Source organism: Chiroxiphia lanceolata, chromosome 5 (genome assembly GCF_009829145.1).
Source record: "Chiroxiphia lanceolata isolate bChiLan1 chromosome 5, bChiLan1.pri, whole genome shotgun sequence".
Classification (NCBI taxonomy): Eukaryota; Metazoa; Chordata; class Aves; order Passeriformes; family Pipridae; genus Chiroxiphia; species Chiroxiphia lanceolata.
In genome coordinates, this window is record NC_045641.1 from 14,983,138 (window position 1) to 15,003,356 (window position 20,219).

The following is a 20,219-nucleotide window of genomic DNA, read 5'->3' on the forward strand; positions in this document are numbered from 1 at the left end:
GCCACTGGTTTTCAGAAAGTGTTGGGCCCTGATTTTTGAAGCAGTGCATCTAAATGGGCTGCCTGACTCTCACCCCTGGATGCCTGCACAGAGGTGCACAGCTCTGTGTTTAATGGCTGCAGACCTGCTCGGGGCACACTGGGTTTAGCAGCACGTTCTCACACATGTTGCTGCTGACTCTACCCGAGACTCTGTTTCGTTAGACCTTCATTTTGACAGCCAAAGGCAGAAAGGAACTGTTCTCCTGCCAAAAATCGAGTCCCTGCTCTAAAGCATGAAAAAGCTGGAGATCTTAAAAATAGAGATAAAAATTTAACTTTAAAACCCATGTGTTTTCTACAATTGCATTTTCAATGAGTCTGAAGTGGGCTTGCTGGAATTCAGATCTTTAGCATGAGAGAGTGTGCAATTATGCAAAATGTGAGCTCAAATGACTACTTTGGTAAAGTTACCTGAGATTAAAAGAGCCTGTGATGTGACGTCTTAGGCAACCTTAGCTGTACTGCTGCCAGCTCTGCCTGTCAGGCAAGGAATGCATCATCCCACAGCTTGTCAACTTTTTGCAATCACCACCATGGCACATTCTCCAGCGCTAAGACAGTAATTATTTCTACTTGTTTAGCAATTTATCTCTTAACACTTGACCAGTAGGGTTAAATGCATGATGCTGGTAGGTTCCTTGCTAAAAAATTCTGATGTTACTTTCATTTTGAAAAGATTTTACAGAGGAGGTCAGTAATGATGTCCCAGTTTACAGCTTCACATAACTGCAGTAGAAGGTAAATAATAGGCTGAAAGTCACGTTGCAGACTAGGACAGCCTGGAATGAAAGTCCCACATAACAGCATCCAATTGAGAAGAAATTATGTATATGAAGAGTGACTTCTGTTGAGGTATTGGACTAAGGTCTAATCAGAATCTGTACATATAAAGGAGAACCCAAAGCAAACACTGGAAGGATTACAAACAACTAAAACTGTATTGAGAACTCAGAGATAGGTACATTCAGATAAATCAACAACTCTGTCAAGATAGAGAAAATGGCTGGAGAAGGGATGTTAAACGGGGACCAGAAAACTATGGAATGTATCTGAAAGTGTCTCCTTTCCAAAGAGACCAAACAATGTTGCAATAGGATGAACATTGGAACAAAAGGAAGGTTTATGGCAATACATGGCTTATTTAAAATTGTTTCTAAACTCCTATTTTCAGACCCTTTTTTTCTCTTTTAAACTAGAGTAGTCCTTATAGTCCCAACCTTATATTACCAACACATATCCAAAAAAAATCAACAAACTGGTGTGATCAAGGGTCAGGGTTTGTTTCTTCTCAGCAGAAAGAATATGTTTTGTATAAAGTGGTACCCCACCATATTCTTTGGCACACTGATAATGTCTAATTCTGTGTAGAGAAAAGGTTTCTGAACCTTGAGACCTGCAAGCAAACTTAACTCGTAAGAAAAGGTTCTGTCACTACTATCACTACTTTTTCAAGGTTTTAGACATCATATAAGCTTCTATTATAAACTGTATTTGCTGATCTTTTTTTGCATATTCAGCTAGGCAATTTCCCTCAGCCCAGCACAGTGGTATTTCTCAACTCACACAGCAGCTCTGTCTGTGGCAAAATGATTGACTATCAGCGCAGGCTGCTTAACAGAGTTTAAGGCATTATAACAGTAACAAAAAAAAAATTTATTTTAGAGCCTAAAAACACAAGAGATTGCACACTGTATTACTAAAACCTGCATGAGGCTAAAGCCACAGCACTCACTGAGATGGGAAAAATTCTTGGTTTGGAGATCTGCTCCTTGTACTGCTCTTGGTTTGTTTTTGTTTTTTTTTTTTGTGCAGCCACAGTTTTATGTGAAGGATATAACCACCAGTGTCAGGGCTGGACCTTCTTTTGCCACAGAGTCACATCCTTTTCTTCTTTGCTGTCTGTCTAGCCCCATGGTGCCTACATTCTTGTCTGCATTGCAACACAATTTCCTTTAAAAATCCATCTTTTCCCCATTTAACCTACAATCTTCTTGAGAGGTGAAAGATTTCAATCCTCCTGGGCTGAACCAAATCTGTGAATGTGGCCTCCCACTTGCTGGGTGAGGCTATCAGCCATCAGGCTATCACACAGCAGACCTACAGCATCTCTCTGTGCCTCTTGGCTGGTTTGAAGTCCCCAGGAGATTTCGGCACTCATCCACCCGCTTCTGAGTGCCAACAAAGAGACAGGAGCTTACTCCTAGCAATTCAGGTCTGGCAGAGTTCTGGGCACATGTACAAAGTCTCAGTAGTTTCCTGGAAGACATTTTCTGATGTATGCCATGTATCAACAACATAAAACCAGTAAAATCCTGTAATTATTCCTGCTCTCTGTGAAACACAAAAAATTGAGTTTCTTAAAGCTGAACTAGCTCTTTGATCTAGTTCACAATATCACCTGAAAAACAACTGTGCAAACTTACCTTAAAGGAGAGAATGAGGCAGTGCTGTGAATCTAAAGTGTTTCAATTAAACATTTAATCTCTTGAAAGCATAACATCATGCCTAAGATCCACCTAAATCCCTCTTTGGATTTGACTCCCTCTCTTAGATTACTAATCATACCTACTGCATTTTGCATTACTGTGAAATTGTTTATAAGTCAACTCTTATCATGAAATCCAGTACTACAGAAAAATGATCACAATAATGAAAATCTACAAACCAAATCCTCTCTTTTCCTCATGAAGTCAGTCTTCAGTGTAGTGCATCCCAGAGCTGAACTTTTTGTTGCATTTCTTCACGGAATCCTTTTAAGAGGTAAGCTTGACAGCATGATCTGATAAGAAATTGTGTCTGTTTGTGATTGTGTTGGGCCAGCAATGGAAAAAATAAAAGCTTTTTGTTAGCTCTCTTGAGTCTCTATTAACTGCAACACACAGAATGCCTCCAGCTTCTGAGGTGACTGTTAAAAAGACAAGTTGTTTTTGTGACAACCAGCTGTTGTGACAATATTCTGTGAAAGCATTCCTTCTAGCTGGCTAGGGATTTGGTGTGAACGCTTTCTGTGTAATGCACTGTGTCCTGCATTTTTATTTGGGGCTTACATAAAAAAACTACTGAATGTGGTGCTTGTGCTGGAGAATTCTGGAAGATTACAGCTTTTCTCCTGATGGTGCTGTAGAAATGTAAGCCAGTGTGCTTGTGGAGAACTGCCAGACCTGAGGGGACAGTTCCATGTAGCACAACATAACTTCATTCCTGATGCTACAACCTGGAACAGCTTCTTGCTCTAATGTTGGGTTGGCCCCTAATGGTCTTTGCCAGAATAAGGAATGCCCTGTGCCATATTACCCAAACCTTGATTAAAAATAACTGAATGTTAATGCACTTAATTTTGACCTAGTTCAGGCTTCTCACATGCTCAAACATGGAAGCTAACCTATTGTATTTAGAAATGCACTGCCACATCTGTCTCTAACTGGATTAACTACATAGACAATTGTTATTGTAAGCCATTTCAGTAATTACAGTTCACTATATTATTGAGTTGGTATTAACTGGACCACAGTATTAGCATGTCACAGCTTGCTTTGAGGCAGAGGAAAACCACCAAAGAGGCTGTGTGCAGCTGGCCATGTTGGACTTTGCTCCCTCATCTAATTTTTAAATTCACATGGCTATGACTAGTACTGCTCACAAGGTGTGGGCTGGGAATAACTGATCCAATTAATCACCGAAATTCTCCAGCTACTGGCTGGCCTTATTATGAGGATCTTTACAGAAGACAGTCGAGTCAGAAGAAAAATCCTGTTTAATGGCATATATGTACCATTATATACACAATGAAACAAATGATAATATTGTGCTGTGTCTGCTTTTTCCACAAGGTCTGTATCGTACTTGGAGGCCCTTCCGTGTGCACAGATGGCACAGACTGCCCGGGTCCCTGCAGAGCCGGGCACCTCTCCCCACTGACAGCATGCCCACGGCTCAGCATCCTGGTGAAAATCCCAAATATGTTTGAAAATGGAATTACCAAAACGTGGTGTTCTACGTCAAGCGTAAACAGGAGAAAAAGCTCCAAGCTCTGCTCCTCTATGGTAACAAAACCGTTCCTTTCTGAACAACTGCTGGAGATTTCCCCTTCTGTTTTTTTTTTTTTTTTTTTTTGTTTTGTTTTGTTTTGTTTTTGTTTGTTTTTTTGGTTTTGGTTTTTTTTGGTTTTTTTTTTTTTGGTTTTTTTTTGTTGTCACAGAATTGATAGGGTTGGAACGGACCTCTGGAGATCATCTAGTCCAACCCCTGCCAAGGTAGGGTCACCGAGACGCATCCAGGTGGGTTTTGAATATCTACAGAGAGGAAATCAGTGGGGAAATGTCACCCAGCACTTCAGAAAATTGCAAACGCGGACGCTGAACGCTGTCTCCGCTCAAACGACGCAGTTAGTAAGTTAACTGCGATCTTTAGGTGCGCCAAGCACCTGGACAGCGCTTACCGGGCAGCGCCGGGACCGCGCGGGGGGCGGCCCCTTCCACCGGGCACAGGCGGGGGCTGCCAGCAGGAGCATCCCTACCCCAGTGTGAGGGACCGGCCCCCGGGCTTGCCTGGCGCCCACCCGCCCAGCACTTCCTTGCTTCCCTCCTTCCTCCCTTCCCCGCGTCCCGCCCCGCCGGCCCCGCCGCCCCTCAGCACCCCGGAGAGTGCGCGCGGCGGGGCGCTCGGTGCGCACGCGCTCTGGCCGCGCCTGCCCCGTTCCGCGCACCGAGCGGAGCGGGGGGGCCGGGCCCGCCCCCTGCGCCCGCCGGGCCACGCTCGCCGCTGTCCCCGCCCGCCTCCGCCTCCAGCTCCGCCCGGGCGCTGGGAGCGGCGGCAACTTCCCCTCAAGTCCGCCCGGCGGCGGGGGGATGATGCGACCCGTCTGAGCGCGGCCCGAGAGGGGCGGGCGCGCCGAGGACAGGCAGCGCCGGCAGCAGCGGTAGCCCCGCCGCCGTGGTCAGAGCAGCCCGGCAGCCGCCCGCCTCAGCCCCCTGCCCTCCCCCGGCCGGGGCGGGAGCCGCCGCGGCCGTCCCATGTCCCGCAAGGCCAGTGACAATGTGGAGTACACGCTGCGGAGCCTGAGCAACCTGATGGGCGAGAAGCGGCGGCGGCAGGCGGACGGGTCCGCCGGCTCGGGCGCGGCGGCGGCGGGCGAGCGGAGCCTCATCGCCGCCGAGTCCTGCTCCAGCCTCAACAGCGCGGCGTCGGGCGGCGAGCTGGAGCGGGCGGCGCGGCGGCAGTTCCAGCAGGACGAGACCCCCGGCTTCGTCTACGTGGTGTCGGTCTTCTCCGCCCTGGGGGGCTTCCTCTTCGGCTACGACACCGGCGTGGTGTCGGGGGCGCTGCTCCTCCTCAAGAGGGAGCTCAACCTGGACGCGCTGTGGCAGGAGCTGCTCGTCTCCGGCACGGTGGGCGCCGCCGCCCTGTCCGCCCTGGCCGGCGGCGTTCTGAACGGGCTGTGCGGCCGCCGGCCCTGCATCCTGCTGGCCAGCAGCCTCTTCACGGCGGGGGCCGGCGTGTTGGCTGCCGCCCGCGACAAGGAGACGCTGCTGGCGGGACGCGTGGTGGTGGGGCTGGGCATCGGTGAGTGCCGCGCCGCCCCGCCGGGCTCCCTCCCCGGGGGGACCCGGCTCCTACCCCGCCGGGGTCAGAGCTCCCCCGGGACAGGTTTAACCGAGGCAGAAATCCACTCTTGCTGTGGGGCAGCCCGCGAGCAGAAGGCGAAGTGGCCCCTGGGGTGTGCGGGGCTCGGGGGCTGGCGAGGGGAGCGGTTGGCTGAGCCAGGTCCGGAGCGGGGTCCGGTGGCGATCGCGGCGAGGTGTGCAAGAGCGCGGTGTGTGTGTGCTTGCCCTACTCGATTTTACTTACAGGTGGTCTAGTCCTGACCCTTTTTTGGGAGAGTTGTCCCACTTCTGTACGAGGAGAATGGTCTCGCATCCTTTCTGCGATTTCATCTTTCTGGTGGTCTGTCAGTGTCAACAGCGCACACCGCAGGCTTTGCATTTGAGGGGCTTCTGGGAAGTTAGGGGCGACGAGGAGGTCACGCCTATCTTTCCGAACTGTAAAGACCTCCCTTCGGGTTCCCTGGACAGCTTTGCTTGGGCACTTGGGCGCTAAAGGAATGCTTCTGGGACAAAATGAGGTAGTAATCTCTCTGGTCTAAATGAGATGACGCTTGCTTTGGAAGGCTTTGGATTTCATTAATGGCATCCTGAACGTGAATTGCTGCTCTTTGATTGCCTTCCTATATGTATTGCATAACTTGCAAAAGCAGTACGTTCGGGTAAAACTTTATAGTTGTTCCAAAGAACTTGGAGTGACGGCTGTTTCCTCTAACACATGAGATTGGTTTCTGTGCCAGCTATGTCCTAAATATCCTCCAAATTTTGGTTGCTCTTCAGGTGCCATCCTGTCAGGCAGTAATCTGAATTATACTCATCATCAAAGATGGACTGTATGAGGTTTATCAGAATCCTGGGACTATAGTAGGTATTAAAAAAAGGGGGGGGGGGAAGAGAGAAGTGAATCTTTCTTATTGTGATCTTGCAACCCTTTCTATTGAGAATTGAGAATTAAGACTTTTTTTCCCCTCTAGTTAGCAAAGTTCTGTTTCTTAGCCATTGAATAAATATTTGAGTCCTCCGGCTTGTTATAGACACACTTGCTGTGATGCGATTCATGGTTTTATTAAGGAAAAAAGTTAGTGAGTCATAATGAGAGCTGTCAGAAATAAAATTGACTCCGTCTGTGAAAGGGCTCATGCTGGTTTTCCTGTACAGTAGGGGACATCTTCAGGTTGCAGTTTACCTATCCCAAGTTGGGTGGGTTTTCTCATTTTTTAAATGCTACCTCTGCATTTTTTTTTGTTTAATCAAGACTTCAGACTGCAGAATATTGATAACATTTGTTATAAAGTTCAGTAGACAAGAATACTGAATTTCACTATGAAGTGGCATAACAGGAATTTTGATGGCAATATGTAGTGCATATATTTAGTGGTAGATAGTAAAAATATCAAATTCTACATCTTTTTGTGTTTGTAAAGCTTCTCATGTTCTTTGACAGTAACTGGTTACATTGACAACTTCAAGGGGGGCAGAGGAAGGAAAGGGATGGATGGTTTGCTTGACTCCCCTGTGTGTGTCTTGTACAGACATACATAGACATGTTGAAATTGTTTTACAGTGGTGCAAATAAATGACACTGGTATTGTTGGAGAGATACGAGACTTGGGGCTTCATATAGTTAATATATAAGTCACAGAAATGGAAATTGGGAGATGGGGTTGTTCTTTTGTGCAGCTGTAGATCTCTTGTGTGGTCTGGGGAGAGCAGTCTCTCTTTGGCCTCTGTCCACATCAGGGACAGAGGTGGTGGTTCTGTTGGGGCTCTGGAGAGCTGAAGAACTGAGATATTTTCTGAGGACTTTGGAGCACAGAGACGCTGTGTGCCTTTGTGATGTTTTCTCCTTTTTTTTTAATCAAAGATTGCTCTTCTTTATGTGATGGAACATATGACCAGAAACAGAGCTTTGCCTCGAATTGCTGTAGTGAAGCATCACAAGAGACTCCAGGAATTGCAGAGTCCAATGCTAACACAGTTTATTTTACAGAAGAAAAAACCCATAGTGGTTCAAAGCTGTTCTCATATAGCAAACTGCAACAATCTCTACATTGAATTCCCCACTAGAGGGAGCCTGGATAATTTCATTAAGGCATTAGAAATTGGAACTTTTTCTTTCATGTCTTGGAGGCTTCTGACTGTCATTTTACTGCCCACAGTGACCCAGAACTTCCTAATGTTGATGTAAGAAGTCTGCTTAGTAACATGACATTTCAGTGATAGTGTGAACTGCTAAAATGTGAAGGTGCAGTGGTGTGGTGTTATGAATGCTCTCCTACCTGAAAACCAGTAAAAACTTCTTGACTGTGTATAATTTTATACATTTTTGAGGTCTCTTTCCTGTAGCTCTCTGCAAATTGCCTATCAAGAGATCTGCTCCAGAAATATGTGTTTGCTTGCATTTAATAAATGAATTACTCTGTTATGGGCAGTACTGTGGTGCTGTAAAAGCAGATGTGGTGGTTACCTATGGGACTTCCCTCTGCCCTTGCTGGTACAGGGTGGATCTGTGTTGATTTTGTCCATTTGAGAAAAGGGCCATTTTTCTTGTGACTGTGATTTATAAAGGCCTACAGTTAAATTTTCAAGGATGAAAACCACAGGATATATGCTGAAATGAGGAACATCTCTCATTTGTCTGTCTTGTCCATTTCTTACAGTTTTCTGTAGAGATGTTTTGAGATGAAAAACTGTCCTTTTCAGCAATTATAGAAAGAGATCTTTCTGGAAAATAAAGACCTTCTCTCAAGGACAACCCAAAATCTTCTTTTATTGCAAATGTTGAATATATTTTTATGGTGGAAACAGATATGTTCCCTTTCTCTCCCACCTTCCCTCATGTAAATACAAAGTATAGGCAATGCATAACAAGGGAAAACGTGTTCAGCGTGTGCTTAGAATATCCTTAGATCTTTTCAGGTCTGAATTTCTGAATTCGTGACAATTCCAGGCTAAATGGCTTAAGAGCAAGGTTATAGCCATTAGTCCCTCCTGCCTGCCCCTTCCTGAGGGTGTCCCTGACTCTTTTTATCTGAGCCAGATGTCAGGAATGCAGCATTTGGACAGATATTCACTGCAGCACATGTGAGCAAAATTCAGACATATGAGACATTGAATTGCATGTGCTCGGTAGCACTTTGTATGGGCTTAGCTAGGAAAAAAATGTCATTGGACCTTCTGCATCTGATAATGCTGAAGGCCTCAGCCTGTTGCTGCAGGGTGCCCAACCACACTTGGTACAGGATTGAGGGTCAGCATAGTTTTGCCCTGTGTTGGCTGCTGTAGTTTGTGTGCTTGACAGGAAAGCCACGTCCTTCACTTGGCTCATCTTCACTTGGCTCATCTTCGGTCTGAGGCCTTTTGGCCTGAGGTCAGGCCAGAACTGAAAGACATGAACAATCATTAGCTGGATGATTAGATTCTCCTTTCTTGTTTGGCATGCAGAATAAATGGTGCTCAATTAATGATCAGCTTTTCAGTGTTTTGTTTTCTTGCTCCATGTATAGCTTAGGCATTGCTTAATGGACACGCTACCCAAGCATAGTTACTTAGGACTACAGTATGTGCATGTTACTGGGTCTGCAGTGCAAAAGGGACCTGCCTGGTTAGGTGCCTTATCTTCTCCTTGACCCCTGTCTTTGGTACGTCTTCACAATGTGAGCCTCCTGCTCAGTGCTTGCTTTGTGCTTAAAGTGTCTGAAGGTTTTGGGTTTTTTTTTAAAGGCTGTATTTGAATGTGACATATGTAGTGTTCCTGGTAGCATCTTTTTAGTACATATGTAGGTCATTTTCTGAGCAGAGAAGACAAGATTGTACGCAGAATTAGACGGGAGTGAAAAGCGCTGGCATATGGTTCAGGGCTCCCCTGATGGGACTGCCTTCTACTGACAGCGAGGTTCAATAGCAAATAACAACAATAACCAAATTTAACCAGAGGACTTGCATCATAAAATACCAGCTCTGTATTATGTTTCCAGCGTTAAAGTAAAGGTCCACCACATCAGCTGGACTACCAGATGCACTGTGAAAATACTGGAAAGTAATTGGTATGATCTGTTGCCTGTGAAAGATGAGGATACATGTGCTGGGTTTTATTATTACTTTTTTTGTATACTACTGAGCTTTTTCAGGTGATACATATTTTTATCTTGGAAAAACAGATTAATCTTCTCATTCTCCCTACCTAACTTCCCATGGGAAGCTCTGAAGCTTCAGTCTGTTTTCATAACTAAGTGTCCATCAGATTTTTTCAAAGGAGTTTACAGCTCAGTACATTTTAGAGTCACCCTCAGCCGCCAAATATGCTGGGCTGCTTCTGACAGATGCTTGTAGTTTTCAGTCCAGAGTTTCATAGGCTATTTTTTGTGCTGGAGACAGTGGTTTGTTAATATAAGCTGGCAGTAGGGATGGAGGGGAATGGAGAGACAAATTGCTGGGTTGTTGGAATCAGCTCTTTTACTGTCTCTGCCCAGAGGTGCTCACCCAACTTTCCAAGGTCTAAAGCTACTGACATTACTGTGTGTGTACAGGATTGAATCTCTGTATCTTAAGAGCTTAATCTGTTCTTGTGCAAAAGCATCTGGAAGGATACATTAGCTTCTGACTGGAGCTGTGATCTTGTAGGGTACCAGGATTAATTTGAAAAACTGTATCTTTTGAAGTCTCCTCTAGTTTTGTGTGCATTGGACAAGATACGTGGTGCTATGCTCAGTTTGCTGTCATGTTGACAAGCACTAATTCCTTTATTGTTATTAATAAATCTTAATTAATAAAACTTGAAATTGTTTTTCTAAATGATGTCTCTAAAACATGGGAATTTTGTGAAAAAGTTTTCCCTGTACTTGGTCAAACTGTTCTATCAAAACGTAATTCCTGTTGTATTTTAAGTATTTTTGTTTATTTTGGAAAAAATAAAAAGCATCCATTTAATATGTGACATAAAAATGAAATTTTTATGATCCCCTTACTCCTGCTAAAAAGGCAAATTGAAGGAAATTTGCAGTGTTATACACAGTGTTTCCTTACATAGCTTGAAAAATTCATGTGGACACCGTAGGTGGACTTATTTTCAAAGTACTTTGTTTGCTACAGCAACAAGGGACCAGTGGCATCCACTTACCATGATGCTGAAGATAGCAAATCATTCACCTGGAACTCTTAGGCTTTCTGATGTGAAGCTTGGGAAGAGCCTGGGTCTGCACTGAAGCTGCTGAAAGCCTAAAAACAATGACTGCTGAAAATTAGGGGAGCAGAGAAACCTTTGTTTTCTTTTTGCAATGATTATGCCTGTGAACAAGTATCAAGAGAAGCAGCTGTTAATTATAGTATAAAATGTGGTAACACGGCTTTGAATGAGTGTGTAGCCATTTCACTACTTCAGCTAAACTCTCTTTCTGTAGGTCTTAAGATGCACCTTGAATGCAAACTCTTCTAAAATACATTTTACATATGCTAATTGTAGAAATGAAGGCTTAAAAACACATTCCTGTTCTTTCAATTTCTGATCTTCCTGTTTTGTTGGCAGATTTAGACTGGTTTTATGAAGGTTTTATTCAAAGCAAATGCCTGTTCTGAAGGGGAATTTTTCGTCCTTGGTTTCTCATTTTGACTTTTTATGTACCAAGTCACTGAAGTTGGGGTTCTTGGCTCAGACAACCTGTCCATCCTTCCTTCAAAAGTCCCTTCAGACGTGCTGCTGGTGTGGATGAAATGCCACATGGTGACCTTGGAGCTCCCCACAGATCGATCTGGCTGTGGATAGGCCACAACATGCTTTCAGCCATGGTGTTAGCCAATGTGTTCCCACTCCTGCCTTGGGTTGATCTCTTATTGGGCTGAATAGCAAGGGTGCCTGCCTTTCTGCAGCTGGGGACAGACTTCTTTCTTGTGTTCCTCCCCTTCAAACAGCACATTCTTTTTTGACGTCCCTGTGTGTGCCCTGATGGTTGCTCCAGGGTTGACTTTCATTGAAGTTCTGCTGTCTCTTTGTGTGGCCATGTGTTAGTGAGCTCAGACACAAGTAGTTGTGTGGATTACAAAAAAAGGAAAAAAAAAGTGTATGTTTATTGATATGTTCAGCTTTTTACTGTGGGCTTTTCCTTTAGTTGTCCTTCAGGGTTCTTTCCCCCTCTCCCCTGGAGATGGGTCTTTCATTTGTGTCTACTCAGGATATGTCAACCCAGCTTCTCTACTTGAACTTTTCTTCCCCCCTCCTTTATTTTTCCACTGTAGTTCAGCAAGGGAGCAGCTCTCTGGAGGAGGTTTGTCTTCTGTGGCTAATCTGAAAGTCTCCTTGGTCCTCATAGAGCTGATGTTTTCCAGGAGCACCTGGCACCGACCTTGGGGTTCATTCTTTGTGAGTGTTTTACAGCAATAAGCGAATTCTACTTCTGCTCCTGAGTGACAGGACTATTTCAAGGCAAAAAAAAAATTTCCAGGCAGTGTGGAGAACCCCAGTGATACCTGATGCTTTTAGCATGTGGGCTGACAGGCTGAACAGTCTTAAGGGAGAATTGGGATTTCTCTGGGAGGCAATTGCTTCAGGCCTCAATTCTGGTCTCTTTTCAACACTGTGTATTTGGGGAGGTCTGAGTTTTCACAAGCCTCATGCCAACTGGTAGCATTGAGGAGCTCTCTAACCTAATGAACAGTCAGCCAAGCACATACTCAGTTGTCTTTGAGGCAGGAGTGATGTAGTTGTCAATCTCCACAGACAACAGACACAATAACAGGAGGTGCCAGAAATGGTGGAGGACCTGCTGTGTAAACAAAAATGTGTATCTAAAAGTAGAGTCACCTGGCATTGCACATATTTTCATAGTCTTGACAGAATTAAATAACTTTAGAAATCTGTACCTTAAGTGGGAGCCCTATGGCAAGAGTTTTCAAGCCTTTTCCCAGAAGTGGGAGTTTCTGCAGGTTAACCTGCAGAAACAAGAAGTAACAATCCTTTTGTTTCCCTTTTCATTTGTTCAGGAGCCTCATGTATGTGGTTTTCTCCACTGTTGCTTCCCTTGCAAGGGAAGTAAAACCAGTAATTGTGATTTTAATGTGTCTGTGGACATAATCACTTTGGAAAAAGATTGTTTTCTGACAGCTGGAAATATTAGGTATGTCTTTGTGTTTAGCTACAGCTCTTCTACTGTGCTATCATACTTTGGAAATACAGGGGAATATATTCCAAGTTGGAAGAGCAGAAGGGCCTGCCTGGGGTTACACATGTTGTATTGCCCATGCTGTGAGGTGTGTGGCCTTGTAAACAGGGAACATGTTGTGGTGAGCACTGCTCTGAGAAACATTTACTGAAGTGATTGCTGGCATATGCCGATGGAAAAAGGTTTTTAATTTTTGGTTGTTCATAAGAAGTTCTTTTCTGTTCCTTCACTTAAATATTTGTTCTGTGCAAGCGTAGAAACCCTACAAAGCCTTGAACAAGCTACCTTGCTTGGTAACCTCTGATTGTTTTCTAGGTATGTTTTTGTAGTTTTAGCACCCCTACTCTTGGTTCACCAGATAAGGACTTTGAACTTAGGCCTACTTGAAGGCACCGATAATTTGAATTTTAAATCCATCTTGAACTGATTGCATCCCTAATGAATAGGTGGATGTAGGATTTTTGAGTTGAGTTGACTGTTGGCTCTTTTTGTGTTCTCCAACCTGTTGGTTGTTCCTGTCCGACTGTCTTTTTTCCTTCAAGTTGGTGGTCATAAAAACATGAAGGTGACCTTAGCAAGTGTCATTAAATGACTTCATGTTGTTAGGGCTGATACATTGCTGTCAGAGCAGTGCCATCATTCATAAACCATCAATCACATTTATTGTAATAGAAAAAAAAGTTAGGTATTGGTAGTATTTGAAAACTATAACAACAATCTTGATTCATGCCCTTCTCTGAATTGCCTTCTACAGTTCAGTCAGGTCTTGCTTTGGCATCTGTCCGACTTCTGAGGGCAAGAGATGAACAGATCTACAAGTACTCTTCCTTTTCCCTGGTGCAGTACCAGAGCAGAACTGCTGGGCCCAGAGGATGAAGGGAGAAGGAGTGCTAGTGCCATCCTGTTCTCATGCCTTGTGGTGCAGTTTAGCCTCCAGCTGGTGAAAATGGGCTGCTCCTGTTCCCATCCCTCTGATTTCCTCCCCAAAATATCATTAATTCTTGTCCAAAACATGTAATGGTACTACAGTAGTTGGTAGTTATCTGTGATTCTGTGGGGTTTTTAACCAATATTGTGAAAATTCAAGCAGTATGGCCCACTAGTTTTTTACAGCTTTAATCCTGGAGGAACTTGCAGTACTTAACCTGGAGAAAATAGATTTGTTGATTTACTTTCTCATCAGCTGCACATTCAGAAATGGATAGGCAGTCAGGATTCAGTAATTTTTTTAAGGAAGAGTTAGATGATCCTGATGCTGAAGACAATTAGCTTCTGAACCTGTTGCAATTTTTTCTTCTGCTGTTGTAGCATAGGCTTCACATTCCACCATTCAATTGCAAAAATTATCAGGAACTATGGAAGGAACAGAAAACTACTATTTTAAAGATGCCTATAGAAAGTTGGAAGCAAAAGCTGTATATTGAAGCTAATACATATACTTAATAAAGTTGTTATTACCGAGATTTTGATAGGAAAAATGGTAGATAACCAAATATATTGTGATGAAAGCCATGACAATGAGACCAAAGCAACTTCAGAAACCTAGAAAGATAACAGAAGCACAGAGCCTACATGAGGTGTTGGAGACAGGGAATGTTTTTGCTACCTGTTTGAACATCTAACTGGGAATGGGGAGAGCTGGGAGCCTAAGTTCTGGTATAGCTGATGGAGGATGGTGTACCAGAATCCCAAAGTCAGATAACTCGAGTCAATGCTAGTACTCCTTTGGAATCTTTTTGTCCAGCATGTGATAGTAGGAAAGAAATTCTGCTTCTTATGGCATTTTTTGTGTGATTAAGGTCCAGGTCAGCATGCTTTATTTGCTGTTCCTAGTTGTATGAGGACTTACTCTGCCTGTTACTTTGAACTTACTTTTCTATTTGTAGCTGCCCACCTAGGAGGTTTTATTTAATTAAGGGAATACATAATCCATATATTAAGGAGATAAAATCGTGGGGACTTGCCATTAAGTACTTGCTCTCTAATTTGGTTATTTTTTTTTTTAGGGTTGTTGGTTGTAGCTGTGATGGATCATGTAGAGTCTAACATCTGAGGAAGGCAGTGTGGTAATGAATGAACTAGAGCACAGTGAGCATGGAGGAAGTACTGGTTAAGTCCAAGGCTGTGTGTACTTTAAGCATGCACTTCGGCAAATAGTGGCATATAAGTGACCTTTTTTGTTTATTCACAGGTCCTTGGTTATTGGACTGTTGAGGTCAGTAGTAGCTCTGGCAGCATAGGAATGGGGAATCTGCCTGAGGGGAAAAGGTGAGTCTGGTTTTATTCACTATGGAGTTCAGCTAAGTCTTTTGCCTCATAGATTCCCTGCTCCTGCATTAATCATAAGCACTGCTGATCTCACCAGTCCAATTCACACTGGAACAGCTTGGTATGAATGGAAATCCAAAGCCACCTGTGCAATTTCAGGATCTTGAAGGTAGAGGTGGAAAAGTTGAAATGTTGTACATAGGCATTCATGATGTCTTAGCCTAGGAATTCAATCACTGCGATAATATTTTGAGTTAATAAGTTGGGTCTGGTTTTGTGCTGTATGTAATTCTTGGGTAAGAGGAGTAATAAAGCACAGATCCTTCCTCTTGTAATGATTGACTGGCATGTTCCTGGAAAAAATCATTGGTGCATACAACAGAAATGTGGGCACACATTGAGTAGACCGTTACAGAAATAATGACAACTCTTTTAGTGAGTGGGAATGTACTAAATTCTTTTCTAAAGTTCTTTACTAAATTCTTTGATAGCTCGGATGAGAAGGTACTGTTTATAAAATAGTACCCATTGGGGCTAGTTGTTTGTACCTATGCTCTATGTATACTCTATGTGATTTCCCCGTGCATCTTACTGTCCTGCAGGTTCAGGGCTTCCCTTCAGCTCCTGACCCCTCTCTGCACATTTACTAGCTAGGTTAAACAAAATATTATCATATTATCTTCTGAAAAAGCTGTAGTTTCAAGGCATATATTTTACCTCACACTCTGTTATTTTATTTTCCTTTGTCTGCTGGTGGTGACTTTAAAGTAAGAAGAGATACTGTTTGTTTTGGCTTTGAATCTGCCTACTCTGTCCCCACCTACTCCTTCCCTTCATTCAAGAGCTGTCTGTTGTATCAGTCTGCAGAGCCTCTCCCTGATTCAGAGTTAATTGCTTTGCCTGACACCTAAGTACTATCTGGGCTCTATCATTATCCTCTTAGATGTGGAGTGTTCCTTTGCACAGAAGGAAACAGTGCTCTGATCTTGTAACCCAGGAGTGTTCAGAAAGCTTTTCCTCATAGCTCAAGACCAATAGGGTTGTTCTCCTCTGTAATACCAGTTGGATCTTCAGCAAGATAAGAGCCTGCTGTTTAGAATAGCTGCATTTAATCTATTCAGAAGGTAATTCTCAGTAATTCACCCTGTAGTGGTAAAACTTCTGAGGGACTGCGTGCATGTTTTCTGGTGTTCCTTACCTAGAATCTTAACCTGTTTCTGGCTGACTTAATAGAGCCTCTGCCCCTGGTCTCATGCTCCCTTATATCTTTGATCCCTGAGTATGGATTTGTGTGTGTGACTGTTTTAGATGGGTAGTTGAGGCATAAATCCCTCTGGCAGCTTGCTGGTTGGATATTGGCCTGCCTGTTAACCTGCTGTCTCAAGCTTTGGTAATTCATTCTGCTTTTCTTCCTGGAGACTCTTTCCAGGATACATGAAGTGAAACTGTGCTTGTTAAGTGTGATGAGGACTTCTTATGAACTACTTTGCTGCAGTCAGACTAGTCAGTTTTTCATTTTATCTAGCTATAATGGCTTATTATCCCCAAGTTTCCCCTACAAGAGAAGCTCATTTGGACTGGGTTATAGGAAGACTACAGTTCTTGCGCCGGTGCATAGAAGGAGGAACTGGAAATGTGTGTGCTAAAGTAGCACTACTTGAACCTCAGTAACTCCTCTGCCATACTTGTCTTTCCTGACCCATGTTGGTGAGAAGGAATGTCTGATCCAGGCCTTCTAGACAACCACACTGGGGAGTAGGAATGCAAACATCTGGAAAACTCTGTGTATGTGTGCATGCACAGGAAGAATTGAATAATGAAATAAAATTATATTGGTGGATATTTTAATTAGGAGATGACTGTATTTTTGTGGTGAGAAAATGAGATTGAAGGTGGATGTGCAAGAGGGTACTGTGAACCAATTGTGCAGATTTTCAGGATTAGGGTGTTTGGAACAGATTCCACAGCTGTGCTCTGGAGGACAGCAGAAGGTATGAAGAACTTCACTGAGATATGGGGCCATTCTTTCTGCTTCTTTATTTTTTTTTTTTATCCAGTGGGAATATGCAGTACTTGGCTCAATCCTTTCTTTTTTGTAAAATTTTTATCAAGTAGGGATGTATGTTTCTTGACTTAGATAATATGGATTTGTATGTTTTAATGCCTGCACAGGGTAACTAGTTTTCATCTGTGCTGTGGCAATGAGCAAGAGCTTCAAGAGGCCTGAGGTGGTAGATCTGGATATTGTACTGAGCTACAACTGCAAAATGTAACTTTAGGCAGATTTTCTAGGAAAGTTTGTAAGACTTTTAAACTGATATTTGAAGATAACACACATCATATTATTTATTTGTTAATACTTATATTCATCTTCTATGGTATTTTGCCTACAGCAATGCTCTCTTTCTTGCTTAAAGCAAATGATTCAGCTAGTTGTAGTAAAACATAAAAATGTCTGTGTGTATGCTTCTCAGTCTCGCACAAATATGTTCCCAGTGTCACTGAATCATCCAGAAGCAATGCATGGCTCTTTATTTGGATTTCTATTTGTCCTACATTATCAGCACTAAAATACATGTATCCCTAAAGCAATGATAGTTTGAGAAGTTAACGGTTTACTCTCTCTGCTTTTCACAGTTGCTCCGAGTGTTCTTTGGTTTGGATTTCTATTTGTCATGGATTATCAGCCACTAAAATACATACATCCCTGAAGCAACAATATGCCAAGAAGTGTCTGGTCTGCTGCGTTTCACTTCCACCCTTGCTCTGTGTGTTTTATACTCTGGAAATTTGTCCTGTTACTGGGTCTGTAGTCATTATTTTATAAATAATGGTAGCTTTTGCCACTGCAAATACCAGATTGGATTGCCTGTTCTAGGTCCTGGAGCCCATACAGTTTGCTTGTGTGCTCTAGAAACAATTAGGACACTATTGCAAGAAAAAGAATATTGTTTCAAGCTGATACAAAGAGCTGCAGACACGTAGCCTCGAACACATCTTGCCATAACATGAAGTTTTTTTGTGTTATGTAGTTTTGCAGCCTCAAGCTTTAATTACAACAATTCCTATGTTAAAATAAGTTAAATACATGCATGTGGTGGTTTCATTTTGCCATTCAGAAGGCTTTCTAACTTTAAATACTGCAATGAGGGTGGTGAGGCACTGCAACAGGTTGCCCAGAGAAGATGTAGATGTCCCATCCCTGGAGGTGTTCAAGGCCAGGTTGGATGGGGCTCTAAGTAACCTGGTCTAGTGGAAGGTGTCCCTGCCTGTCTCATGGCAGGTGGCTTGGAAGTACATAATCTTTAAGGTTTCTTCCAACCCAAACCATTCTGTGATTCTATGAATAAGAAAATATCTGTTGTACTGTTGAAAGACCTGACTTGCACAATGTGAGATCCCAAGTGTCTGATGCACTTTTGCTTAGTAAACATAGAATCAGTTCAATTATTCTTGAATTTGTCACTTTCTGGCATTTGGATCATCAAGTGACTGTCGTACTTTATGCCTCCATTTTTCCTTCTGTAAGGTGTAACTGATGTTTGCATTTTCAAAAGGTATTCTTAGACTTATTTAAAAACAAATAATAATCTTTATTTCTATCAGTCATAACCTGTTCAACACTGCAGTTGCTCTGAATGCACTTCATATTCTGATTTTCAATTTCTTAGGTAGTTTCCTTTAGTCAGATCTCTTCTCTGCTCTGTCCCTCCTTGCTGTGTGTTTGGCCTTTAGACATGCAGTACTGTTGATGGTACCAGTCAGAGAAATCAGGCCTCAGGAAAGCCTGACAGTCAAATCTTACTGAAATGCAGGTAAATTATTTGTTACAAATAACAAATAATGGCAGTTACATAATTCCCACCTGGCTTTGTAACTGTGGGTACTTCTACTTAACTGGAAGTGCAAACCATGCATTGATAGATACATATATCTATAAATTGTCACATACTTGTCATTGCACAGAAAAATTGCCTAAAATCAACCAACCTCTAAAAGCATTCAAAGATGTATCTCAGTGGAATAATGTAGCCTTAACTTCCAGAATGTAATCTGACATGCTGTATTACTGACTGCTTGTTGTTCAGTTACTCCCACGAGCCTGTTCTGTACTTTACAAGCAATTGGCAGAAGAATTGTTAAAGGACTTTGCCACTAAATGCTTTTGGTAATTTATACCTAAATTTGAATTTTCTGATATGGTGTATTGAAACACTACTCAAATGGTCTGTATGTATTAGCAGTTAAAAAGTCCTTTGAACTAAGCAAGGGGAAGAGTGTAAACTCAGAGTGAGCAGTTGAATGTGGATGTGAACTTGACAGTATTTGAAAGGTGGATCTGAAGATAATGAGCAATAGACATTTAAATTGCTGGAGGCACACACTGCATTGGAAGCACAGTCTGTGTGAAGTTTTTCTAGCTGTCATAGTATTGTGGTAGGTTACAAGTGTTAGGGAGGGGAATTCTGTTCTTAAGGAAGTCATCTTTGGTAGCAGGAAGAGTAACATTCTGCTAGAGCAGAGACTTCTTCCCAACGTCATCTGCATGTGTGTTTTGCAATGGATTGTAAAATTTTATGAGGAAAATACTGTGGTTTTATTATTTTCTTACTGCACACAAGTGTAAATGGTACTAACTGGGCAGGTAGGAGGGGGTAGTGAGTAATTCAGAGATCCAGTCACCTATGAGCTGTTTTGTGCTTCATTGCCTGTTCCTAGTGCTTTATTAGAAGCTATCACAACTGGTTCCTTTCCTACTCACAGTTACTCTATTAGTGCTCAGTTTAATGATTCTTCTCCAGTGGGTAATTAATTCTACCTTCTGATGCTGCTCTCCTGGAGTATTGTCAGTAGTCCCTACCTTTTGTTTTGAGAAATAAGAAAGAGGAAGTAGACCAAAAATGTTTTTAAAGTGTAAATAAAGTAATTATTTTTACTTTTCATTGAAAATTTAATTATATGTAACTGAGTTTTACATAATTGATGTTTCAATTAAATCTTCCTTTATGGATTTTAATTAAAACATCAGGTGAAATGTGATATAGGGAAAATCAAGACAGGAGACATTAATTACTTCATAGTGTTTCTTTGAAAAGAGTCCTGTGAGCATTCAGAGCTCCTTCTCTGCTCTGATCTTTGGATTTTCAGTTATCCTC

At 42.7% G+C, this 20,219-nt stretch overlaps 1 protein-coding gene across 1 annotated transcript in view; it reads left to right on the plus strand.

Moving 5' to 3' along the window:
* The first annotated feature begins 4,821 nt into the window (after window positions 1-4,821).
* Window positions 4,822-20,219, plus strand: part of SLC2A13 (solute carrier family 2 member 13) — a 152,589-nt gene continuing 137,191 nt past the window's right edge. Inside the window, exon 1 of the mRNA XM_032688403.1 lies at window positions 4,822-5,603. Within this exon, the coding sequence (XP_032544294.1) occupies window positions 5,054-5,603 (550 nt within the window). The 5' untranslated portion in view covers window positions 4,822-5,053. The remainder of the gene's footprint in view (window positions 5,604-20,219) is intronic.